The sequence below is a fragment of the Schistocerca nitens genome, chromosome 3, assembly GCF_023898315.1.
Source record: "Schistocerca nitens isolate TAMUIC-IGC-003100 chromosome 3, iqSchNite1.1, whole genome shotgun sequence".
Taxonomy (NCBI): domain Eukaryota; kingdom Metazoa; phylum Arthropoda; class Insecta; order Orthoptera; family Acrididae; genus Schistocerca; species Schistocerca nitens.
Window position 1 is genome coordinate 919,336,491 of NC_064616.1, and position 27,105 is coordinate 919,363,595.

The 27,105-nt window shown below is 41.9% G+C and overlaps 1 protein-coding gene across 1 annotated transcript in view; it reads right to left on the reverse strand.

The window, feature by feature from the left end:
- LOC126249484 (dynein axonemal heavy chain 7-like) overlaps window positions 1-27,105 on the reverse strand; it is a 1,193,512-nt gene that overhangs the window by 932,916 nt on the left and 233,491 nt on the right. Inside the window, exons 15-16 of the mRNA XM_049951137.1 lie at window positions 22,107-22,386; window positions 9,556-9,795 (exon numbers count right to left, since the gene is read on the reverse strand). Of these exons, the coding sequence (XP_049807094.1) occupies window positions 9,556-9,795; window positions 22,107-22,386 (520 nt within the window). The remainder of the gene's footprint in view (window positions 1-9,555; window positions 9,796-22,106; window positions 22,387-27,105) is intronic.

The following is a 27,105-nucleotide window of genomic DNA, read 5'->3' on the forward strand; positions in this document are numbered from 1 at the left end:
ACCAAACGCAACAGCCTCCTGATCGGCTACAACTAACGCGCCCACTACGGCGTTCGTGTTCTACTAATTCTTCGCGCCAACATTACAAACGCTTGTCACGTTTGAATATACACACAAATAGAAGAGTAATTCTTAGAAGCACTGAAAAATATACACTTACATACAAGGAAAGACAAAGATGGCAAGAAGCAGAATATTATGTGGATGCTGCAAGATAGATAAAGAGAGAGAGAGAGAGTTTAAACAACTTATAACTATCTGTGGTGAGAAAGTCTTTTAGTAGCTTCAGTGTTAATAGACATTGTCGGCGTATCGTTTTCCCATGTCGACAAACTGAATATCGTGATCAACAAGCGCCGACTGTACTCGATGCTGTAAACGTAGCTGTGCTCTTGAACGTAGACGTATCAGGATGCAGTAAAAATGTCTGTAGCTTTCTGTTTGGTTACTGTCGTCGCTCTTTACGGCGAGGAGCTAAAGTGCTGATCACGAATTCCAAGCTGTTTACCAGCATCACTAACGGTAAATTTGAATTGTTAAACACATATTTTTATTAAACACGTAGTTCGTGGTCTATGTGTCATACCAAAAACGAAAAAATTAACATAACACGTCTTTTACTTAGAAGTCTGCGTGTGGTATACCTCAAACCAATTCAGCGGTGGGTGGCGAATAGTAAACAGCACACAAACAACACATTAAGTGTCTGATCCACATTTCGTTACAGCACTAAAGGTCGTTCACTTGATAACGCCATTTAATTCACACCCTATATATGGAGCAGTGCATATTAATTTGAGTGCGACAGGTAACAGCAACCAACACGTGTAAGCGTTCAGTTCACAGTACGTTGCACCGCAAGAAGTAATTCGTTTGAAAAAGCCTCCTCATTCACAGAAAATGTGTGACTTTCTGCGTATCAATTTTACTGTGAAGAGCAATAGCAGCTAATATACGAAACAAGTAATAACAACCAGCTCCCAAAACGCACTTCGGTTCCTTAATCATATTTTACAACACCACAGAAAACAATTCATTTAGGATGAGTTTCATGCAGTAGGTTGCCGTCCGTATGTCACTTCAGCGGAAACTTGTAGACAGAGCACAAGAAAGATAGAGAACTGCAATTCGATAGTAGGAAAAGGAAGAGAAGGAAAAATAGTCGAAGAATATGGACAGCGGGAAAGGAATGGAAGAGGAAGAAGTCTGGTAGAATTCTTCACAGGGCATAATTTTAATCACCACTACCACTTGGTTTAAGAATCATGCAAGAAGGCTATATAAATGGATGAGGCCTGGGGACGCTGGAAAGTTTTGGATTGGTTATATAATGGAAATACAGAGATTACGAAACCAGATTTTAAGCTTAAGACACATCCAGGGACAGATGTGGACTCTGACCACAATTTATTGCTTATGAACTGTAGATCGAAACTGAAGAAATTATAAAGAAAAAAATAGGAAATTGAGGAGATGGGCCTGGAGAAGTTGAAAGTACCAGAGGTTGTTGGGGTTTCAGAGGGAGTATTACACAACGGTTGAATAGAACAGGGGAAAGGAACACAGTAGAAGACGAATGGGTAGTTTTGAGAGACGAAACAGAGAAGGCAGCAGAGGATCAAATATGTAAAACGACAAGGCCAAGTAGAAATCCGTGGATAACACAGGAGGTATTGAATTTAATTGATGAAAGGAGAAAATATAAAAACGTAGCAAAAGAAGCAGTGAAAAGAGGAATACAAACGTTTAAAAATGAGATTGACAGGAAGTGCAAAATAGCTAAGTAAGAATCGCTAGAGGACATATGTAACGATTTAGAAGCATCTTTCAGTATGGGAAAAATCAGACACCACCTACAGTAAAATTAAAGACACTTTTGGAAAAAAGAGAAGCAACTGTATGAATATCAGTAGCTCAGATGGAAAACCACATCTAAGCAAGGAAGGGATAGATGAAAGATGGAAGGAGTATATAGTAGGTCTATACAAGGGAGTTGAACTTGAAAGTAATATTATAGCAATGGCAGGGGACGTAGATCAGGATGAGATTGAAGATACGATCCTAAAAGACCTTAGTCGAAACAAGACACCGGGGGTAAACGACATTCCATCAGAACTGCTGACAGCCTTAGGAGAGCTAGCCATGCCGGAACTCTTTCATCTGATGTGCAAGAAGTGTGAGACAGGCAAAATACCCTCAGTCGTCAATAAGAATGTAGTAATTCCACACGCGAGGCAGTACCGACACTACGACTTAACAGATGGGTTAAGGAAAGGTAAATATACGTTTGTACCATCTGTAGACTTACAGAAAGCTTTCGACAATGTTGACTGGAATACTCTCTTTGAAATTCTGAAGGTAACAAGGGTAAAATACGGCGAGCGAAAGGCTGTTTGCTACTTGTATAGCAAGCAGACGGCAGTTATTAGAGTCATGAAAGGAAAGCAGTGGTTGAGAAGGGAGTGAGACAGGATTGTAGCCTGTCCCAGATGTTATTCAACCTGTATATTGAGCAAGCGGTGAAGAAAACGAAAGAAAAGTTGGGAATAGGAATTAAAATTCAGGGAGAGGAAACAAAAACCTTGAGGTTTTGCCGATGACATTGTAATTCCGTCGCGACAGCAAAAGAGTTGGAAGAGCACGGAATGGACAGTGTCTTGAAGGCATGGAATAAGATGAACATCAACAAAAGCAAAACAAGGGTAATGGAATATAGTCGAATTAAATCAGTTGAAATCAGGGAATTAGATTAGGAAACCAGACACTTAAAGCAGTAGATAGGTTTTGTCATTTGGACAGCAAAATAAATTATGATGGCCAGGGTAGAGAGGATATAATATATAGACTGGCAATGGCAAGGAAAGCGTTTCTGAAGAGGAGAAATTTGTTAACATCAAATATAGACTTAAGTGTTACGAAGTCTTTTCTGAAGGAATTTGCCTGGAGTGTAGCCATGTATGGAAGTAAAATGGTGCTACAAAAAAATGATGAAGACTGGCAGATCACGTAACTAATGAAGAGGTGCTGAATAGAATTGTGCAGACAACAGATTTGTGCCACAACTAGACTAAAGGAAGGAATCACTGATATGACGCATTATGAGACATAAAGGGATCACCTATTTAATATTGGAGGGAAGCGTGTGGGGTAAAAATTGTAGAGGGAGACCAAGAGATGAATACAGTCAGCAGATTCAGAATGGTGTAGGTTGCAGTAGTCATTTTGAGATGAAGAGGCTTGCACAGGTTAGGGTAGCATGGAGAGCTGCATCAATCCAGTCTTTGGACTGAAGTCCACAAAAATTAGTAAACACATTTTATTTACCGCGAGTCATATTCTACTGCACATGTAAGTAAATGAATATTCTCTCATATCAAAAGTATCCGGACACCCCCAAACCCGTACGTTTTTCATATTAGATGCATTGTGCTGCCACCTACTGCCAGGTACTCCATATCAGCAACCTCAGTAGTCATTAGACAGCAGAATGGGGAGCTCCACAGAACTCACAGACTTCGAACGTGGACACGTGAATGGGTGTCACTTGTGTCATACGTGTGTACGCGAGATTTCCACACTCCTAAACATCCCTAGGTCCACTGTTTCCGATGTGATAATAAAGTGGAAACGTGAAGGGACACGTACAGCACAAAAGCGTACAGGCCGACATCGTCTGTTGACCGACAGAGACCGCCGAAAGTTGAAGAGGGTCTTAATGTGTAATAGGCAGACATCTATCCAGAATATCACACAGGAAATCCAAATTGCAACAGGATCCACTGCAAGTACTATGACAGTTACACTGGAGGTTAGAAAACTTGGATTCCATGGTCGAGCGGCTGCTCATGAGCCACACATCACGCCGGTAAATGCCAAACGACGCCTCGCTTAGTGTAAGGAGCGTAACCATTGGACGAGTAAACAGTGGATAAACGTTGTGTGGAGTAACGAATCACGGTACACAATGTGGCGATTCCAGCACCGGAATGAACGTATTCCTGCGACAGTGGAAGCTATCATCAAGGCTAAGGGTGGACCAACACCATACTGAATTTCAGCAGTACCGATAGAGGGCCCCACGAACTTGTAAGTGATTTTCAGCTATGTGTCCGGATAGTTTTGATCAAATAGTGTACTTATGTTTCGCGCACCATGCGCCGCTCATTCACAACAATGAGTCTCCTCACCACCATCCACAGTGTTTTAGTACCGCTTCACATAACGAAGTATCGAAATATTGAGCTCGTACCTCTTACAAAATATTAAATAAATTACAATCCTTTAAACTTTGCACACAGAGATACAATTTTGTGCTCATAGAAATACTTTGCTCAAAAGTAACAACATATTATTAAATGTGTAAGCACACAATAGCACAAAATGTGAAATAATAATTACATCGATGGCAGTTACAGAATGTATACAGAAGGCAACAGAAAACCTGACACACGTTATTATACACTCCTGGAAATGGAAAAAAGAACACATTGACACCGGTGTGTCAGACCCACCATACTTGCTCCGGACACTGCGAGAGGGCTGTACAAGCAATGATCACACGCACGGCACAGCGGACACACCAGGAATCGCGGTGTTGGCCGTCGAATGGCGCTAGCTGCGCAGCATTTGTGCACCGCCGCCGTCAGTGTCAGCCAGTTTGCCGTGGCATACGGAGCTCCATCGCAGTCTTTAACACTGGTAGCATGCCGCGACAGCGTGGACGTGAACCGTATGTGCAGTTGACGGACTTTGAGCGAGGGCGTATAGTGGGCATGCGGGAGGCCGGGTGGACGTACCGCCGAATTGCTCAACACGTGGGGCGTGAGGTCTCCACAGTACATCGATGTTGTCGCCAGTGGTCGGCAGAAGGTGCACGTGCCCGTCGACCTGGGACCGGACCGCAGCGACGCACGGATGCACGCCAAGACCGTAGGATCCTACGCAGTGCCGTAGGGGACCGCACCGCCACTTCCCAGCAAATTAGGGACACTGTTGCTCCTGGGGTATCGGCGAGGACCATTCGCAACCGTCTCCATGAAGCTGGGCTACGGTCCCGCACACCGTTAGGCCGTCTTCCGCTCACGCCCCAACATCGTGCAGCCCGCCTCCAGTGGTGTCGCGACAGGCGTGAATGGAGGAGGGACGAATGGAGACGTGTCGTCTTCAGCGATGAGAGTCGCTTCTGCCTTGGTGCCAATGATGATCGTATGCGTGTTTGGCGCCGTGCAGGTGAGCGCCACAATCAGGACTGCATACGACCGAGGCACACAGGGCCAACACCCGGCATCATGGTGTGGGGAGCGATCTCCTACACTGGCCGTACACCACTGGTGATCGTCGAGGGGACACTGAATAGTGCACGGTACATCCAAACCGTCATCGAACCCATCGTTCTACCATTCCTAGACCGGCAAGGGAACTTGCTGTTCCAACAGGACAATGCACGTCCGCATGTATCCCGTGCCACCCAACGTGCTCTAGAAGGTGTAAGTCAACTACCCTGGCCAGCAAGATCTCCGGATCTGTCCCCCATTGAGCATGTTTGGGACTGGATGAAGCGTCGTCTCACGCGGTCTGCACGTCCAGCACGAACGCTGGTCCAACCGAGGCGCCAGGTGGAAATGGCATGGCAAGCCGTTCCACAGGACTACATCCAGCATCTCTACGATCGTCTCCATGGGAGAATAGCAGCCTGCATTGCTGCGAAAGGTGGATATACACTGTACTAGTGCCGACATTGTGCATGCTCTGGTGCCTGTGTCTATGTGCCTGTGGTTCTGTCAGTGTGATCATGTGATGTATCTGACCCCAGGAATGTGTCAAGAAAGTTTCCCCTTCCTGGGACAATGAATTCACGGTGTTCTTATTTCAATTTCCAGGAGTGTAGTTCTGACTTTGACAGGAATGGAAAAGAGAAAAAAAAGAAAAAGCTTGTATAATGGTAGTATCTTCATAAGATACCACTAAAAATGTCATAACTGAAGACTCAACTAATAGACTTTAATACAAAGCAGTTGAAATCAAAATACTTGAAAAATATTCACAAAAAGCAGCAGCTTACATATGAAGATATTGCGAAGTTTCAGGATTTTTTTTGAGATGTTAAAACCTGTCATGATATTTACACATACATTTCCTGATCAAATAGTTAAAGGCTTATGTGTCTACAGTGGCAACGCTATCCTACAAATTTAAAATGGAGAAAGGTAGTCTACCTCAGCTATATTTACTCTGTCATTGTGTATAAAATTATATTTGGGCTAATGAAGGCAGTGTGATTAGATTATTGTCAATATGAAAAACACGCATTACAAATATCAGCAAAATTTTTTAACTGTTTCATGTTTTATGTTACAGAATCGTTTACCTTTAATGTAACAATCCAGAATTATTTGAACGGAACAATTTATAATAACAAATGTATAAAATCAAAAACAACTGAAAATTTCATGTTTCTCTCTTACGGATTAGATACCTAATCACAGGTCTCTCTTGTTGTAACATAAAATCCATAACGAAATAGAAGACAGAAACTTCTAATGTATAGATTTTGCAAGTGTAAAAAGAATAAATACATTAATGTTGTACAGAATTAGTGTTAACTGGTAAGAATTTTAAGATGCCGATAGCGCTTTTCGTGAAGGATAAAATGAAAACTTCAGTTCAATGCTTTGAATTAAGATTAATTTCCGTATTCGGGGCAATATACGAAGGGTATTCAATAAGTAATGCAAGACCATTTTCCTAGGCCAATTTCGGTTGAAAAATGTCGAATTTGTTGGAACATCGTGGAATACTGCAGCTTCAGTCATTAGACTAGAGCTTCATGAGGTTCCGATAAGTGGCTGCGCTATACGTAGCCATCAAAAAGGCGTCTGTAACGGAGGTGAGCTCCAAGCAGAGGGCTGTCTTTGAGGATCCTTTGGTGGAAAACTAGAGCATGACAGACATTTGTAGGCACTTGCAGAATGTCTACGGGACCTGGCAGTGAACAAGAACACTGCGAGTCGTTGGGCGAGGCGTCTGTCATTGTAACAGGGTCGCGCAAACCTGTCCAATTTCCGGCTTGCCAGCCGGCTGCACATAGCTGTGACTCCCGCAATGCTGAGACGCGTGGACACTCTCATTTGAGCTGATCTACGGATCGCAATCAAACACCTCACTGCACAACTGGACGTCTCTGTTGGTAGTGGTGACACAACGTCCACCAGTTGGGGTATTCAATTATGTGTACTCACTGGCTTCCTCGCCGCCTAACAAAAGACCAAAAAAGCAACGAAGGACCATCTGTGCGGAATTGCTTGTGCATTACGAGGCTGATCGCGACAATTTTTATCGAACATCGTCGCAGGTGATGCAACACTGGTTCATCACTTAGAACCGGAAACAAAACTGCAGTCCTTGGAGTGGCACCCACCACCTCTCCTTCGAAGAAAAAGTGCAAAGCCACACCTCCAGCTGGTAAAGTCATTGCGACGATCTTCAGGGACTCTGACGGGGTTATTATGTTTGATGTCCTTCCTGATGGTGCAATGAACAACTCAAGTCTATTGCGCTACGCTTAGGAAACTGAAGAAACGACTTCACCACTTTCGTCGCCACAAAAATGCAAGCGAACTTCTCTTGTCCATGACAACGCAAGGCCTCAAAAGGCCTCACACAAGTCTGCACACCCGAGAGGAGTTCAAAAAACTTCATTGGACTATTCTTCCTCATCCACCCAACAGCCCCAACCGCATACCTTCAGATTTCCACCTGTACGGCTCAATAAAGGCTGCAATCCGCGGGAAGCAGTACGTGGTTGATGGGGAGGTTATTGGTGCAGGAAGACATTGGCTCCGACGTGGAGCAAAAGAATGGTTGTATCATGCATGGCATGCAGGTCCTCCCAGGAAGATGGGGCAAGGCCATCGCATTGAACGGAGATTATGTTGAAAAATAGGGTTTTGTAGCCAAAAGAGTGGAGAATAATACGGTGCATTAGAATCGAGAGTAAAACTAACCTGCTTTCGGAAGAAAAATGTGTTGCATAGCTTATTGGACACCCCTCGTATAATGTACCTAAATTATACGATTTACCTTCAGGAAAAATTGTAAACTGAAGGGTCCCATACACAGCAAATCAATGGTTTAACTTTTCACATAGTAATATAACCCATCACGAAAAATGGATTCAAGGGACTTTAACGAAATACAGCCATATGGATAAAGAACTTCTTTGTTTCACACTTGGAGAGAACATAGACGCAACAATAGCTCAATTCCAAAATGTTGCTTAGGGCAGTGGACAGAGGTGACCATGTAATTGTCATCTTCCTCAGTTTGACCAAAACTTTTGGCACAGTAAACCATAACATGTTGCTAAAAAGAATGGATACTTTAGGAATGCTGCGAAAGGAATAATGGGGAAGGAAATCGGTCATACTCTTTCCAAAGGAAGCATGCTGGCACTTGCCTACAGCTTCTTGATTAAAGTCACGGAAAAACTATAGCCAGATGGCTTGATGGGAATTCGAACTGTCGTCCTTCAGTGTGCTAATGACTGCTACAACAGAATAGACATATAAGGTCTACAGACATGTAACATAAGATAATAAATACTGTGTGCAGGTATTTGTGTCTATTTAAATTAAATATATTTGTGTTCAAATGGCTCTGAGCACTATGGGACTTAACATCTGAGGTCATCAGTCCCCTAGAACTTAGAACTACTTAAACCTAACTAGCCTAAGGACATTACACACATCCATGCCCGAGGCAGGATTCGAACCTGGGACCGTAGTGGTCGCGCGGGTCCAGACTGAAGCGCCTAGAACCGCTCGGCCACTCCGGCCGGCTATATTTGTGTATAGTTAGGCAGTATCTATTTGTGTATATGTAAATGATGACATCCTTATAATGGATATGTGTTACAAGTAGTTAATAAATAAATAGGTTAACGAGATAGTAAAATTTTGATTTTATTCTGTTTTAATGAACTTGCCCTAAGTTATTTTTTGCATTTTGGGTAACTTAGAAGGAGTCTGTAAATAAAATACAGGCTGTTAGTGATATTTCCGGTTTGATGTTATGTTTCTTTCTTCAGTATCTGTCAAGTTATGGGCAGGTAGACTAAATAATACATGAAGTAAGGTACAGGTGTCATCAATACAAAGGTTTGTTTGAACATCACATTTCTTTAAGAGGTATGGTCCTGTTGTAGGTGGTATGTTGTTGCCTTGGAACTGACTGACCCATCATACTACAGGGGGACCTGCAGTTGAACATGGACTCCAAACCACAGTAGAACTCCGTGGTTTTCACATTAACAAATGTTGTCAGAAGTAAAGGAAGTGATAAGTGACAGATAAATATTCTCGAAACGACTATAGATCGAACCCAAGACCTTTGGATCCATCATTTAGCACTTAACTACTAAACCATGGAGCTATCTGAAGTGCAATGTAACAATTAACACACTGTTTGAGAACTATGTCTTCTAATCTTTGTTTAGTTTGCCACGAAAGCACTGCCTCCCCTAATTTGTTATAGATTACTTTAATATACTCAGCTTACCTTCAGGTTGTCGGGAAGTTCTTGACGCTTAACTTGACCAGAGTGCATAGTGATACAGATATAACATGAAGGACTTAGGTGAAGTTGTGTTCCTTCAAAATTAAATTTTGAGGAATGTGATTGCAGTGCTTTAGTAATGCACATTATTTTTTGTGCCACAACAGACAACACGTTCATACTAATTCGGTGAAATTCATCAAAGCAGACCCACGCTCCTGATGCAGCAAGGCCCATGAAGAACTGGAATGATATGGAAAACAAGCATTCAAAATACAGGAGATCAGGAAAACCCATTTTATCTTCAAATTAGTGAAAAGTTATGTTTGTTTAGTGTATGAAACAGCATTTCACTGAAGTCATTTTTTATTTTTTATTTATGAAACACATAGTAATATGCAATAGGCTGTCAATACTTGCTTGGAAAAAAAGTATTTACGTAGTAGAGAGATGAGCAGTTTATGAATTAAAGGTGTATATCTTTCTAGATATTATAGGAGAGATACCTTCGTGAAACGGTAGAAGTCAGCGGATTTGTTGCAGTTTAGGAGTAATGCAAGGGATGAACAGTTGATGCCTGTCCGTTGTATTCAGTGTAATGTATTTGGTCATTCAGCCCCTTGTGATGAATCAGTAGCAGTGAATTGTTTTACTTGTAACAGTTTTGGACACATAGCTAGACAATGTCGAGATCTAGGTGGCTCATGATTAGCCAGATGAAGTAGGATAGTAATACGAGTAGGTATAGAATGTTCTGCCTATGTTAATTTATGTTATTTCCCCTTGTTCTTCCGAGTCCCAAAAATGAGTAACGGCGAGACAATGGTAAAATCTGAGACTCAGAGTGTCACCAGAATTGAGGCTACAGAAATTATTAGTTAATGAGGTAGCTTAGTTTAGGGCAAGCAAGGTAACTTTATGTAATAGTTTGGCAGAGAAATGTTATCGAGTGGAGATACTGAAATCACAAAATTTAGGAGTTTATTCAGCTGTTGCCTACGTTGTTTCTCCCTTCTCTGACAGGGCGTCTGAGCATGTGTTAGGTTTTGTAGAGGATCTCCAGTTGGTTTGTCGGATAAACAATTATTGCAGATTGCAAAATTGAGTTTAACGGGAGAGCTGAAGTTGTTCATGAGGTGCACAGAACTATTGTGAGGTGGAGAAGCTTTTGATCAGCTGAGGCAGCGGTTGGTTCAACGGTATAGGATACAAAATAGAGCACAGATGGGTATATTGTCAAGAAAGCTTAATGAGGCAGTGGAAAACTTTGCGCATTGAATTATGAAGATAAAGGTACACTCTTATGAATTGTCACAGAATGATGAGGTGAACAAAGTGGCACTGCAAGAGGCCGAGCAAACATCACTTGATGGGGTTCTGAGGGGTTCAGCACCAGAAATGTGGAGGAGGATGCTCACAGGGGCGCCTAACGATCTCCACGCAGGGGACCTATTGGCGTTGGAGTACGAGGAAATCAATAAATTGAAGGGGTTGAGGGATCGAAGACACCTGTTTGTATCAAATGTAAAGAGTTTTAATTGTGGCCGAACTGGGAATGCGCAGACGCATTACTACCAGCCACGAAGAAGTGATGCGGATAACAGGGGTTACCAGAAATTTAACGGGAACGCTAGTAGGGGAGATGTAGGTCATCGACAGGGATATGGGGATAGTGGTAGAAGTGGTCCAGAGGGTTGGAAAAATCCGTTAACGTTAAGAGGGAGCCCCAGGGCCATCAACAGGAGTTCCAGGGTGACAATAAATGAAGTGAAAACGAATGCAGAGGGGGAATGGTAGAGACTATAAAGATTTTCTTGGACACAAGAGCGCATATGTCAGTGGCCTCAAGAGAGTTAGTGTATAGGAGTCGTTGATAATGATATACGACCACTGGGGTCGATAATGGTCACTGTGGGTGAATGTGAAGCCCAACTTACCAGTTAATGTGTTGTGTATAGTGGAATTCATGAAAGATAATGAAGTAATGCATTCAGCATGTTGTTTAATAAAACGATGTACTGTACAAGTACAGGAGAGGGACGGAGGCAACGTAGAACTCATCAATACATATAATTTTAGGGCCGAGGAAGCGAAGTTAGCCGCCCGGCTAGCCGCGTGGTCTAACGCGCTGCATCCGAGCAGGAAGGCGTGCCGGTCCCCGGCACTAATCCGCCGGGCGGAATAGTATCGAGGTCCGGTGTCCGGGCCAGCCTGTGGATGGTTTTTAAGGCGGTTTTCCATCTGCCTCGGCGAATGCGGGCTGGTTCCCCTTATTCCGCCTCAGTTACACTATGTCGGCGATTGCTGCACAAGCACTGTAAAACTGTCTCTATGTAGGCGTACACCATAATTACTCTACCATGCAAAAATTTGGGGATACTCTCGTCTGGCATGAGACGTTGGGGGGGGGGGGGGGTCACCTGGGGGCCGAACAACAACGTCCCTGGGTTCGGCGTGGGGCGGCAGTGGGGTGGGTGGTCTTGTGGCCTATTGTGGGGTTATGAACCACTGAGGGCTACGGCGGGACGAAGCCTCTCCGTCGTTTCTAGGTCCCTGGTTCAATACACACATAAGACACAATACAAGTGAAGTTATTGAAAGGAACATTGTTGGCCATATAGGAGATTCCAGGTGAGGAAGATGGCGGCACAGAGAGAGAGAGAGAGAGAAATATAGAGGGGACGTGGACTGAAGACTTGCTGCTGGAGTTTCAAGACAAATTTTTTCGCTAGGGCCATTGCCTGCTACACCAGGCACGCAGCACAGGCTTCCAATGTGAGTGTGTGAATTCCTAAGGGACCAAACTGCTAAGGTCATCGGTTCCTAGACTTACACACTACTTGAACTAACTTAACCCCTCACTGCGTTGCTTCGCAGATGTGCAAAGCAACGTTCCAACTCTCTTTTCGCCGTTGTTCTTGGACTTTACCGCTTGAAACTGCTTTGCTGATTTGCTATGTTGTATTATAACGGTAACTGATAAGATTCTGCCACTAGAATGCGCTACTGAGTGTATGGCGTGACAATGTGTGAGTAGCATTGCAAGTCAGGCTGACATTGCTCTCTTTCAGCGGTGATTGTTAGTAGTTGAATGGAAGAACACGTGAATGCAAAAACATTATAGTGCTTCTACAACCTTTGGAGAGTATTCTGCCCCATTCATCTTGTATTTCTGCTAATAAACTTTCCCACAGTTTGGCATAAATGCAAACTGAATAAAAATAAATTCTTTTCTGAATTAAAAACATCTTATGTTTTCAGCATTTTTACTGACATCCTTGAACAATTTGAAATACAAATAAATAAATAAATATTTTAACTTCTAAAAAAAGTGTGTAATGAAGTGTTACACTAATATATGCTAAGAACAACACACACACCCATGCCCAATGGAGGACTCGAACCTTCGGCGGATAGAGGACGAAGCACCGGTTTACTGAAGACCATAAACTACCGTGGTCACTGCAACCAGTATTAGAAGAATTTATAAATCAACAGTTGGCCAATGGATAGTAGAGGAGAGCAATAGCACCTTCAGGGTGGGAATATTAATCGTGCCCAAGAACGCTGTAGATGGCTCTAGGAAATATTGCTTCTGTCGTGATTACAGCCACTTACATAGTGACACTGTGACACATGCTTAGCGGATTCCAAACATCACGTAGGCGATAGATAATATAGGGCCAAGCCAGTACTTCTCGACAATTAGTAAATTCCGTCTACTGGAAGTCTCTCTGGAGGATAGAGCGAAAATAACGTTTCTGCGCTGTGGGGTCGTTACCAATATAGAAGGATGCCTTTTTGGTTGAAGAATGCGGCGGAAACATTCCACTGGTTGTTGGACGGGGTGCTGAGATATTTGAAATCACAGTATTGTCTACTGTATCTTGAAGAAATAATCGTCTTTTCGAGAGACATGCTAGAACATGGACAACATCTGAGGGAAATATTCAAGAGGCTACAAATAGGCCGTTTGACACTCAGCACGGGAAAATGACGCTTTGCGCTAGAAGAAGTCAACTATTGGATCACATCATTAGTAAGGATGATATGAGGACGGATCCGATGTTAGTACGAGCAGTACAAGTTTTTCCAGTACCACGAACAACCACGGAATTGCAATCTTTTCTCAGTCTCACAAATTATTATAAGAAATTTTTGAGGGGATCTGGAGATATAGTACGACCACTTACCCAGTTGTTAAGCAAAGGTGTTGGTTTTGTATGGTCAGTAGAATACCAGGGAGCATTTTTCGAACTGAAGAAAGTATTAATGTCGAGTCTGGTATTGATGTTTCCAGAACTTCATATATTGTCATGTGATGCGTCGAATAATGTTCTTGGGTGTGACCTAAATCAGGAGAGTAGATGGTCTGGAACATGCTGTTGCTTTTGCAAAGAGGCAGTTGAACGGAGCAGTGACAAATTACTCCACCGTATATATATATATATATATATATATATATATATATATATATATATATATATATATATATATGTGTGTGTGTGTGTGTGTGTGTGTGTGTGTGTGTGTGTGTGTGTGTGTGTGTGCTTAGCTTGGTGTACGTGGTAAAGTATTTTCGGTTTTACCTACAAGATACAAAATTCAGAGTAGTAACACACCATGCTGCCTTGAAGCAGTTGCTAAGTTAGAAGGACCCATGCCGTAGGTTGAAGAGTTTGGCACTGAAAGTCAGTGAACTTGAGTATGAAATAATCCACAAACATGGGATAAAACACGGAAGTGCGAACAAATTGTGCAGAAAGATAGCGGCGACATAAGCACTTGGTCAGGACTTTAAGGGCTGGCAGGCTACACCGAGAAACGGAGAGGAATGTAAGCAACACAGCAAGCAGCAGCAGTTCAGCATGCATGATGCTTTGTTGTGCAGAGAGACAAAATTAGGTCCGTGGACGATTGTGCCAGCAGTGCTGAAAGAGAAGGTGTTCCGTGAAATGCATCATGGTGTCTTGTCGGGATATGGGAGTTGCAGAGCAATGAATCAGCGAGTGGCAGAGAAAAACTGGTGGAAGAGTAGAGAGGGTTTTGTGGATCAATATGGTAGGAGTGGCGTAGAGTGTGCGCCGCGGGCAGATTTGAACCAGAAACTGGTATTACTGCAAAGGTTGCCAGAGGCTACGTAACCATTTAATTTTATTGCAGTGGTCATATTATGACCATTCAGCCGGACACCAGCAGGTAATAGTTTTGTGCTGATCATAACAGATCATTTCTCTCGTTACGTAGAGATGGTGTCAGTGCCGGACCAAGCATTGGTCACAATTCCACAAGCACTGGTGAACAGCTGGATATTAAAGTTTGGGGTGCCAAGAAAGATCATTACGTGCCAGGAGACAAACTTCATGTCAGACCTGATGAAAGAGTTGTGTCGGTTACTAAGAGCGAAGAAATTAAGAACAACTCCACTTCATCCTCATCCTCATCCTCAGACATGATTAGGCAAAAGGGGGCAGGAACGGCGAGTCAGCTCGACAATCGCAAGAAGGTTGGAGAAGGGTCCAGTGAGCAAATACAAAGGCGTTAGAGACACAAAAGGATGCAGTGAAGCGAGTGGGAACGTTGCCACAGTACAGAGTGGGACAGTGGGTGATGTTATCTAGCCGTTATACTGTGAAGGGAAAGACGAAGAAGTTTGTAACACGGTATCAGAGCCCTTACCAAGTCATTGAGACTTATTCACCGGTAAATACCAAGCTAAAATTGTCTAGGAGGTCAACAATTGTGCATATTGTGCATTTACGACCATTCACGGGTGCGCCAGAAGCGACTCAACAGGAAAAGCGAATGAATATAAGGAAGGACCGAGGAAGAAGAAACCAAGGAACGGACGTACTTGTGTGAAGACGTACTGTCTGGGTGACAATGGTCACTGTCCTCAGGTTGCCGTGGAGCTCCAGAGATGAAGAATGCTAGTATTGGCAGTGCTGTACCTCTTCATTGGAGGTGGAGTGGGGACGCTGCAGGATCGCCACTTGAACAGAGGACTTGTATTTTATAAGCAACAAAATGTAATAATACCCGGCGATAGTTGCTTTCTGAGCTTAGTTTTCAGTATGTTTGGGAAGTGCAAAATGAGGTAAGGAGGCTTGAAGAGGTGTTCTCAGGGTTTCAACAGTTAGCGAGCAGAAGTGGGGTGCTCAGGACAGTCGCCAAGGAACATAGGAAGTTACTCGGGGCATATGAGCGTTTCGAATGGCAGATGCAGCAGGTAAGCAGAGCAGTGCCAGCAGTCATCAAGTCAAGCGAGGGTAAAAAGGTGTAGATACATGCAGTTGGTAGAATAATGAAAACCTCGTTCGGGACAAAAGTCGCAAGTGACGTCCACACATTGAATGACCGCGGAAGCCGCGAAATAGCTGGCCGAGGCGAACAGAGCTACAGCGGAATGCCATTCCACGCTGATCATGAATCTTGAGAGTCGAGTGCTAAACAACACACACATGCTTCAGCAGCTTTGCAAGGATCATATGAATTAAGCCAGTGCTTTAGCTAGTACGAGGGCTATTCCGAAAGTAAGGTCCGATCGGTCACGAAATGGAAACGACTATGAAAATCCGATAAAGCTTTGCACAGATGTGTTGGGTAGTGTCTCTAGTATAACCCCAGTTAGCATCACGTCGCTCTTCTCATTTCTGAGCTCGCAGTGAGTGCGTAAAGATGTCTAGAAAATAGTGTCTGCCGCCAAGTACGGGGGCCTGGTGAGAAATTTCCCCTGAAGCTATGCAGCTAACATTACATAACTGTCGTGCTGTTTCGTCTTCAAGACAATTCTCAGCCGCATTCTGCAGGGGCAATGAAGATGCTCCTGCATCGTTTTCAAATGGAAATGTGAGAGTACCCACAATACAGCCCGTAATTGTCTCCCTCTGAGTTTCAGCTCTGGTCACATGAACCGCTGGTTATGAAGACAACATTTCGGCACAAGACAACGAGCCGTAGGCCAGCGCAGAGAATTGGCGGAGAGCACTGGCGGCTGCCTTCTATAGCGAGGGTATGGGAAAGTTGGTACAACGCTACGATACACGTCTAAGTCGGGTCGGCGACTATGGAGATAAGTAGCTGCAAGGTGTATCTAACTGTTGCAAATAAAACATTTTTGATTTTTACCGTGGTTTCCATTTCGCGACCTATCGGACCTTACTTTCGGAATAGTCCTCGTACTTTAAATCAAGAATTGTACGCCGTACAAGCATGAATGCTGGTACTGGATGTGAGGATAACAGCAACAAGATTGTTGCGATCCTTGGGATTTAGGATGCAAGAGTGGAGCTGTCAGACTTATAGGAAGCCATGTATTAGGCGGTTCACTGGAAATTAATTGTATCTGGTCATTTTGTCCCCTGAGCAGTATCCCTGAGCAGCATTTGGAAGAATCAGGAAAAGTTGCCGCCGTAATTGCAGCTAGTAGTGAAGACGTGTAGCCAGAACCTGTCTTTCTGCTACCGTAGTGCAGCAATGGAGATAATAACGGATAATGCATGATTGTACATATCAGTTAGGATACCGGTAGGGATAAGCACACTCTATGTAAATGTTACGCGGTGTACACCAACGCGGTGAAATAAGCGACCGTGGGAAAGTTCGTGAAAGTGAAAGAAGAGGGGGTATTACTAGTAGCGGAAGATGGCGATCGACTGTGGTGATGACCGAGGCTGAGCTTCAACAGTGACAGATTGGGATGGTTACGATATGCTGGGCACATGATGTCATCACTTGTGGAAGTGCATGTGCCGCACAGTTATTTAGATGTAGACTGGAGGAACATCCGCGTTGGAAAGGGGTGATGGAGCCGAAACCGTATTTTTAGAGATTACATTTCCACTGGATGTCCTCAGTATATGACAACATGGTAGTGGTAGCCAGCTGCTATGAACCGGGGAAGCTCATAGCGGTAAAACGTTTAGAGTTGCGGGACAGTGTATTGTTGATCAATAGGACCAAATGGGACATTACAGGACCTACGTTCCATTTGCCAACCATTATGATGGGAGTGATTCTGTTAAATATATCCCAGTCACAGCTGTATTCGCCAGACGAAACCCTAGACAGATTGTCCACGCGGAACACAGCCTGGACCATTTGTTAAGTTAGATGATAGCCACGCAGGAGGGGTGAATCACAGCAGAAAAATTGCTGCCGTGTGTAAGTCAATAATGAGATGGCAGACGTCAAGAAACAGTGACCCTAAGTGTCGCAATTCCTAGCACCATAGTGACTGATTTTGCTTGGCCTAGTCTATAGATATCTGAGACGATGAAACACTCAGAGTTCTGATCCAGGGACAGACAAAGTTCCTGTGGCATGGATTCTCCGAGCAAGGGATGGAGAGTAGTTCATTAAGTTCAGGATTAGCTCGATAATAGTCTAGTGAACGGGAACAACAGGTCTAGTAATGAATGCATTCGTCTGTAGAGTAAGGGGTAGAGTTACTTTAGTGGAAAACAGGTCAAAGACAGACGCGATGAGCCAGGTCTTCTCCTTTGGAGAGTGTAGCACCGCTACCCAGTCTTTGGACGGAAAATTGGAAGTCTTTAGCAAAAGTAAGGAGTGGTAGTATGGAAGCAGCCGTAAAGTGCTGCGTTAACAGCCACGGGTCGGTAGCCGCCACTGTGGCGAATGTGGGATACAATAACAGACACGCCAGTGGATTGCGAAGCAAGGATAGCCGAGTACAGCAGTAAAAGGCACAGCGCAACGGTACCTTTGCAGCAAGAGGGGCGCCGTCACCACTCCAGGGCGAATCTCTTGTTAGGATGATGTGACTAAGTGCCGGATTTTACTGAAACAAATGGGCGCTGTAGACAGACAAATAAATATGAATTTTAATGCAGGAAGCACTTCTCGTCTTCAGAAACCAGCTGCAACACCACAACGCCAGAGCTACGCCAGACAGCGAGACGACTGGGCACCATCAGCAGCAGCCATGGGTTCGAGACTGGGCGGCGCCTACTGCCAGCAGAATATCCTTCACGGGACTTGGTGCTAGAGCCCCGCCGACCTACCACCACCAAGGCTAATTCCTAGTGGGACTTGGCTCCACAGTACCAGCCCCCGTCAGACTCCTGTCCGAGCGCAGTGAGTTGAACACCGCATACGGCAGACTTCACAGCCACCACTGTAGACACGTGTGAAGCCGAGGAGCTGATCCGCGAGTGGAACCAGCCAAAGAATCATCAAATCACTGCAAAATCCTGCCGATACATCATCATCTAGATCAGGGACAAAAGAAACAACAGAGGACAAACTAGAGACTCCACTGGCAGAGGTTGAAACAACAACGTCGGTGAAGTAAAGCAAACGTCCAGCTTCAGATACATTATGTTCCATTGCAGCGACATCTGGAGAGACAACCGAGGATGCATAGGAGATGCATAGATGCATAGATGCATAGATGCATAGATCATTGGATGACAGAAAATAAGCAGAATTTAGGAAACAGGCAGCTACAGAGCTGATTGGTAGACGTATAAGACCCAAGAAGCCCTAATATGTCAAGGACCATGATTCTTCTTATATGTACAGGTAAGAAATAAAGCATAAGAGCAAATAAAGTCTCAGGGGTAAAAGCTCCTTATCAACGAATTTTACACCAAGATGTGTAGTAGGCCGTTACGAAATAGAAGAAACAGAATTACTAATTGCTTCCAAAATACGGGAGATTTTTGTAATTAGCGAACATGGACTTTAAGAAAATGAAATTAAATGCACAGCATTACTGGTTATAAAAGGATTGCATATTTTATCAGGTGCATGAAGGAGGTGAAGTCGCTGGTAGGTTGAAAAATGAGCTAAAGGACACCATTTCATGGAAACTCAGAAACAGTAAAAATGTAGTTTGAAGCAGTAGCTGCATAAATAAAGCTAAACGGGAAAAAGAGACTAATACTTGGACTTTACACATCTCCATGCACTCAGGTAAGATTTTTTTCTCAAGGAACTGGAGGAGCTACTAGAAAAGGCTATGAGGGAATTAACTTCTGTAATGGCAGTAGATGATATTATTATTAATACTCTGAAAGTCACTTCTCACTGAAGTGGCCTAAATGACTTAATCAAAACTCAATCTAAGCGCAGAAGTGAAAAATTCCACAACTTGCTCTACTATCTAATAAATCGCGATTGATAATGTCATCATAAACATACCTCAATCTATACAAAAATTTCAGGTATCAAATACTATAATTTCACACCATTGCGGAGTGATACTATAAACAATAAACTACTCATAACTCAATGAAGGCACATTTATGGATGTAAGACAGATGAAAGAAACAAATCTAAGATTGTCAAATATCATGTTTAGATTAGGAACACTGATAAATGGTGGGAAGCTTGCTGTTCAGCAATTACTTAAATGCTGTATGCCCTAAGAAAAGCAGAAATATAACAAGGAAGCTAGATAAGAACGAATCAAGCAAAGGATCAACGAGTAAGAGAGGAAGTGACGCTTTTGCATGAGTGGTAAGAAAAAAGAAAAAAAGTAATAAAGGAGGTCTATACAAACAGAAATAGAGCTTACTGCTGATTATTAGTAGAAACCAAATCCATGTACTTCAAGAAAGCAACTGAAAATTTATATGGCATAACAAATACTGTCAGAACTTTCATAAACGCGCGTAAAACAAAAGTAAGTCACAGTCAACGGAGACTTAATACTTAAAAGTGGTTAAAGGGACTTTTCAGACCCGTATCAAGTAATCTTCATTTTCAATGAGCACTACATCACTATAGCAGACAAACTTATGGGACAAAATCTCATAAAATGAAAACAATACACAAAAATTGGTCAATTTAAGACAACGTTTATTCCTTTATCCTAAACATGAGAGAAGACAGGAAGAATCATCTGTAGAATGAAAAAAAAATACAGAAGGATAAGGCAATACGTCTACAAGAGCAGTTTAAGTCCTACTCACAGTATTTAGTAGAACCATTTACATTTTTAATAAACAAATACATGGAAGAACGAAGTCTTCTTGAACCACTCATAGCCAGTGAAATGATTCCTATGTACAAATGAGGCACTTAGTATAACCCAGAAAATTACACACCAATCATGATAGTCTCAGAGTTGTCTAAACTAATACGGACAGCTATAAAAGACAGAATGTTGCATTTCATAGAAAGGAACATCATCGCAAGCAATGCCCAACATGGTTTCTGTAATCCACTGTCATCCAAGTCAGCAACTGCAGATTTTTTGAGGCACGGAATAACAGTATTAAATGAGCAAAAAGTCTTCGTGATTTGTTCCTAAATCTATTAAAAACCTTCGATTGTGTGTGTCCAGATACAATGTTGCAGGAACTTCGTCAGAGAAAAGAAACTGACATTATACAATTTTTTGTAAAAATCATGAGGCAGTGTGTGGAAATAAAACACAAAATGATAAAGAAAATTATAAATATCCTCTCTAAATTTCGAAAAGTTAAATATGGTGAGCCTCAAGAGTCAGTATTGGGTCCACCGCTTTTCATTTACATAAATGATATGAGAAAATCAGAGGATTCAAATGCTATGTTGACGATACATCATATATTATATCCACTTGGCACTGAGAATGAACTGGAGGAAAGTCTAGCTCTGAAAACAGAAAATGCATCCCAGTATTTCAGTAGTAAAAATTCGTTCTTAAATGTAACAAAAACAATGTACATACTGGCCCATGCTAGCGGAAATGTGCACAGTGGAAACATCAGCCTCAAATTTTTGAACACAGACCTATGTAAGAGAAGCAATTACAAGGTCTTGGGTATGGCAGTAGGTAAGTACCTGTCTGGGGAAAATCACATAATATACGGCCAAAATTTAATTCAAACGTATTCCTAATGAGGAAGATGTCTGGGGTGGTAAATGGAGAAACATTACTGAGGATGTACTCGTCATATTGTGTACTGATTTGGGCTGGTGCTACCAACATTCATATAGAAAGACTAGTTGAGCTGCAAAAGAAAGTGTCGGATGTACTGGGTAACTGCAGCCATGAGAGTCACACACACACACACACACACACACACACACACACACACACATACACCCATATATATAATGATTGCCATATTAGAGATAACAGACTGAAGCTAACAGATTAGGACCCTGTTTTAGTGGGGTCTATCTTTCAGAGTAAGCTCCCTTATTATATAAAGAGTATAAACGCAATGTCAACATTTAAACAGAATGTAAAATGTTACATGACTATGACATGTTCGTAAAGCACGCCACAATGTCATATCTATACAAGCATCACAACAACTAAACCAAACTGTATGTCCTTATGGGTAAATGTAACTAAAGTAAATACAACATGTACAGCTCTTAGTTGAGTCAGGTTTTTTCTGTTTCCTTAGTCCTGTCTCATATAATTCAAAGAAAAAGAGTGTGCATATGTCTCTATCACAAGTTTCTTATATGTCTCCTGTTTCTTTCCATTATTCTTATTCTATGTACATCTTCTATAAATAATACATATATGTATATATAATGATGACATCCATACAAATAAATTGTTACTGAGACAAAACATGTACATTTACCTTTCCTAAGGTCTTGTAGTTCAGGCCTTCAGAACAGTTGAATACAATACAGTGAACAGCAAGTGTTTTGGCTAGATCTTTTGTTGTTTCTGTTTTTCCAGTGCCTGCAGGTCCTTCTGTGGAAGCATTAAGATGCATATAATATGCATTTATGATGGTTCGAAAACAACGGTCAGTCAGTGGTGTAATTACAAGTCGGCTTGTATTTCCCAGATACTCGTACATATACTGTATCACTGCATTTATGCAGTGGATCTCTACCTTTTCTTTCAAATAAAACCTGAAAATATTTTAAGATCTGCATTTTAACAATATGTATTGGATGCTAGGGTGTTTAAATGTAGCATTGTTATTTCAACGAGACAGAAATTAAAAGGCCGAAATACAAGTGTGGTACTAATATTAAATGTACACTAATGTTTATTACATGAAAATGTAGCAAAAATGTTAAAAGAAGTTTGTTTAAACAAGATGAAATATGAAAGCCTTGATCACAAGTGACAAGACACTAAAAGAGTTTATCCCCAATGCTAGTATGAATAAGAGTAACAGTAACAATTAAAAAAATAATCACCATCATAATCTGAAGGATAAACATGGTGTTAAAAAGGTTTTATATCAATACACTGAGTGACACTTGCTTACAAGTCTCCTGCTTCATTGCTAATACTAAGAAGAACTTATCTGTGACAATTCTCAGATTACAAATAACAGAGAAATGTTCACAAGTAGTGTAATTTCACCACTCTCTAAAAGTATTGAGGACTGAAGTTCAATCAATGTCACAAACTAGCTTTTGAGAAATTACAAAATTTTACAGGAAAAATTCTGTGTCTGGTCGTTAAAACAATTAATGAGTATCTGTATCAATGTAAAGAAACCAAGGCTTTATTGCAATCGCATAAAACTTACTGAAAGCGATTGACAACAAATGTGAGTTACCAATCCACAGCATTTGCGTAATAATCACCAATAAGAAACTAAAATAATCAATGCTAGTAATTCTTTCTTGCTGAATTGAAACATGTAAAATTCGTGGGCAAAGTAATGGAAATACATGGAGAGTCCTGCATAAATGCTTACATGAGCTTCTGGAAGTGGCTATTTTCATGGCTCATACAATTCTCTTTGGGAATGTAAAACAGATTTTGGTGACAGATGAGTTTCCCCTGAAGTTTCTGCCTGGGCAAAGTATACATTATAGACTTTCTTCCCGTAGTCTCATGTTAGCCCCTCCTGCACACATTCTCTCAGAAATATGTAACAAAATATTCGCAAGAGCTAGGGTGAATAACACGATAGTTGAGATAATGGGGGAGGGGGGTCTTATTTTCTACATTTGTTGATGAACTGTTACTATTTCTTTTTTTGGGGGGGGGGTGTTATTATTAGTCTTTATCGGAAACGAAGTCAGTAATTTCTGAAATAAAAACTTTTACAAGTAAAAACTTTTCATACCTAGTCCGCAATTTTCCTAACACAGTTAAAATTCGATAACTGGCTGTTCCGTGGCCTGGTTTTCGCAAGAATGATCCTGCGTGTGATAGCCTGGCTACGGAACAGATGACAGGTTTTGGAACCGTTGCAAATACTGCTCTCACGAGTATATCTGTTATCATATTGCACATAATAAGCTTTTGATTCAGCTGCTACTCCAGCAACTGGACAGTTTCTTATATGACCGACAACCTGCGAAATTGCCGTCCACAAACCGGCTTGCTCACGGTGACGTTTTCAACTATTTACTGTTATTGTTCTGTTACTTACGAATGCATGTTGTTGCATGACTACAGTTAACGATGCTTTCCAATGCTTATACACCGTCTTTTCATATTTTGAACGGTTTGAAAATGATTGCAGATTGCAACCGAAAGTGGACAGCGAACTTTAATTGTGATAGGAAAATTGCGGACTAGTCATTAAAACTTTTTACTTTTAAGAGTTTTTTATTTCATAAACCACATTATGACTGCGGTCTCTTAGCTGGATCTTCTCTACCACTTCTATCAGTCCTACCTGAAAAGGATCCCAGACTGATGAAAAATACTCAAGAATTGGTCGAACACTTCTTTCGTGGGTGAGTTACGTTTCATTAAGATTCTTACCATTAATTTCCATCTGGCAAATGTTTCTCCTACTGTGTCTCTCTGTATAGTTTCTCCAAAATATTTTACGCTAAATACTGTTTCCAGCAGTTTGTCATCAGTGGTATAGTTTTGCAGTAAGGAATTTTTTTTCCTGTGTATGCACAATGTGTTACATGTTTTACGTTCCGGGTCAACTGCCAGAGCTCGAACCATTTATCAATCCTCTACATGTCATTCTGCAAATGGATACTGTCTTTCAGCGATGCTACTTTCTTCTCGTTACCTAACGTCTGCGAACAATCTTAATGAGCTTCCTACGCTTTCTGCTGGATCATTTGTCCTGTCACACTTCCCAGGGTATCCCTCAAATTAGCTTTACGTCAGAGGACTATTTTTATTTGATTTACGACCCCTGACCTAATCAATTGGTTTCTGATTGGCCTCTTGCGCAATAGGACTGTCTCTCCTATGCCCTCTTTCTATCAGTTCCGCTCCTCCTGCGAGTGTGGCATTACTAGGCGTTCTCCACCGCAGCTGTGTGTCTGTGGAGGCAGCAACAGCCTCGAATTACTAGCTGTTCTAAAAGAAAGGGAGCTCTGGTACAGGCCAGCATAGGGAGAGGATCAGACTGCCTGTAACAAATTACGTCGCTTGAGTTCTATTACGCCATTCGAGGCACCACGTGCATATGTAATTAATCCCACCACAGTTTTTTACGTATTTATCCATTTCTATAATAATTGTTTTCAGTCCTCAATCGCCATATAGCTGAGCAAGTAACGATCTGCTCGCCAGCAATCAAGGGTGTGAGTACGTAGTTGAAAATATTACTATGTGTCGATCGTGATGCGGCAGCAGTGGTGTGGACAGACAGTTGAAGTAAAAATTAATTAGTATACCCCCACCTTTCGTAAGCAGAAATTCCAGTACTCAGCTGTGTGTAGGTCAAAAAAGTAATTATAAGTGTGCTGGATTAATAACGCATTCTGAGTGCCCTCGACTGCAGGTCCTCTATTAGACAATACTGTGGCGGTAGAAGACGTGAATGAACAAAGGGAATAACTGCTGCACACACTCTAGCTAAAAAGGACACTGTCTCGGAATGTTGCTTTCAGCAGCACACCGTTGTGAACATGGGGGCAGTGGCAATATAGCGTAGTCAGCATATGCCTAGCAGAGCTCCACTAGTACGGCACTGGCGTTGAATACCAAATTAATTAACATTTTCCTTCCTGCCGTGAGCAGCAACGCCAAAACACACACAGTGGTGTAGGTAGAAAAAAATTAGTGTGTGTGATTAATAAGTGAAGCAGCAGACCTAAGATTGTGTAAGGATGATAGTAGATCTGAAAATCTGATACAAGTAAGGGGTCAGTTTTCGAAACTTGCAGGGCACGAATTGCTGTAGCAGCCACAAGTTTTTTTTTTTTTTTTTTTTGATACGTGTTGCTCATTTCGCTCGCGATGCTTCAGAGTGCAGATGGGCGTTGTTACGCCGGAAAAAGTAATTAATACGTTTTGTGAATACTGAGTGCATTGTGTGTACGTATGGTAGTTTAGTTATGTCTCGTTCCGTAGATCATTGCCACGATAATTTTATCAAATGGGTCAAATGGCTCTAAGCACTATGGGACTTAACATCTGAAGTCATCGGTCCCGTAGACTTAGAACTATTTAAACCTAACTAACCTAAGGACATCACACACATCCATGCCCGAGGCAGGATTCGAACCTGCGACCGTAGCAGCAGCGCGGTTCCGGACTGAAGCGCGTAGAACCGCACGGCATTATTTTATCGATACGATGTGGAACAAGTCAGATTACAAGATATACTTATACACACATGACAAGTGCTAATATTAATATTACTGAAATTTTTAGTTCTACACATGCAACTACATTTAGAGGTACAATTTTTTTTTTTACCAGTTCCGAAACAGAAACTCATCCATGGAATAGAAGGAGTTGTCCAAAAGAAATGATTTTAAGCTAGATTTAAAACTTGATCTGCTACCTGCCAGACACTTTATGTTGTTGGGAAAACGATAAAAGATTTTTGTTGTTGCATAATGCAATCCATTGTTTTCTTTCGCTGAACACTTTTATTCCTTGAGCAACTGACAGCTTCAATAACGGATAGGAAAGGTCATTTTTTCCTCTCGTGTTGTACTATGAACATCACTGTTCTTCGCGGATTGAGATGGATTATTTATAACGAGTTTCATTAGGGAATGTATGTACTCTGATGATGCAGTTAAAATACCTAACTCCTTGAATAGGTTCCTACATGACGTCCTTGGGTGAACACCTCTAATTATTCTCACTGCTCACTTTTGTGCAATCAATACTTTATGTGTAAGTGGTAAGATACCCCAGAAAACTACTCCATAAGACATTATTGAGTGGAAATATGCAAAGTACGTTAGGAGGCTGACCTTTTTATTACCAGTAATAGCGATTATACGAAGAGCAAAAAAGCTGAACTTAGTCGTTTGAGAAGTTCAGTAATATGCTTCTTCCAGTTCAAGCTGTCATCAGTGTGAAACCCAAAAATTTGGAGAAAGTGCTAGTTCTGCTTGCTGAACATTAAGTGAGAGGCCATTCACATGAATAAGGAACAGCAGAGGACCTAAAATTGAACCCTGTGGGACTCCCTTTGTGATAACTCCCCATTCACTAGAATTTACCACCCTCCCAACATTATTTGTGTTATTCAGTACAACGTTTTGCTTCCTGTTCGTTAAGTATGATTCAAACCAGCTGTGTGCATAGCCTTCAGTTCCATAAAACCTGAGTTTTTCTAGGTGTGTGACATGATTCACACAGTCAAATGCCTTGCAAAAATCACAAAAAAATACCAACTGGCGATAATTTGTTATTTAGGGCTTGTACTATTTGATGGGTAAATGTGT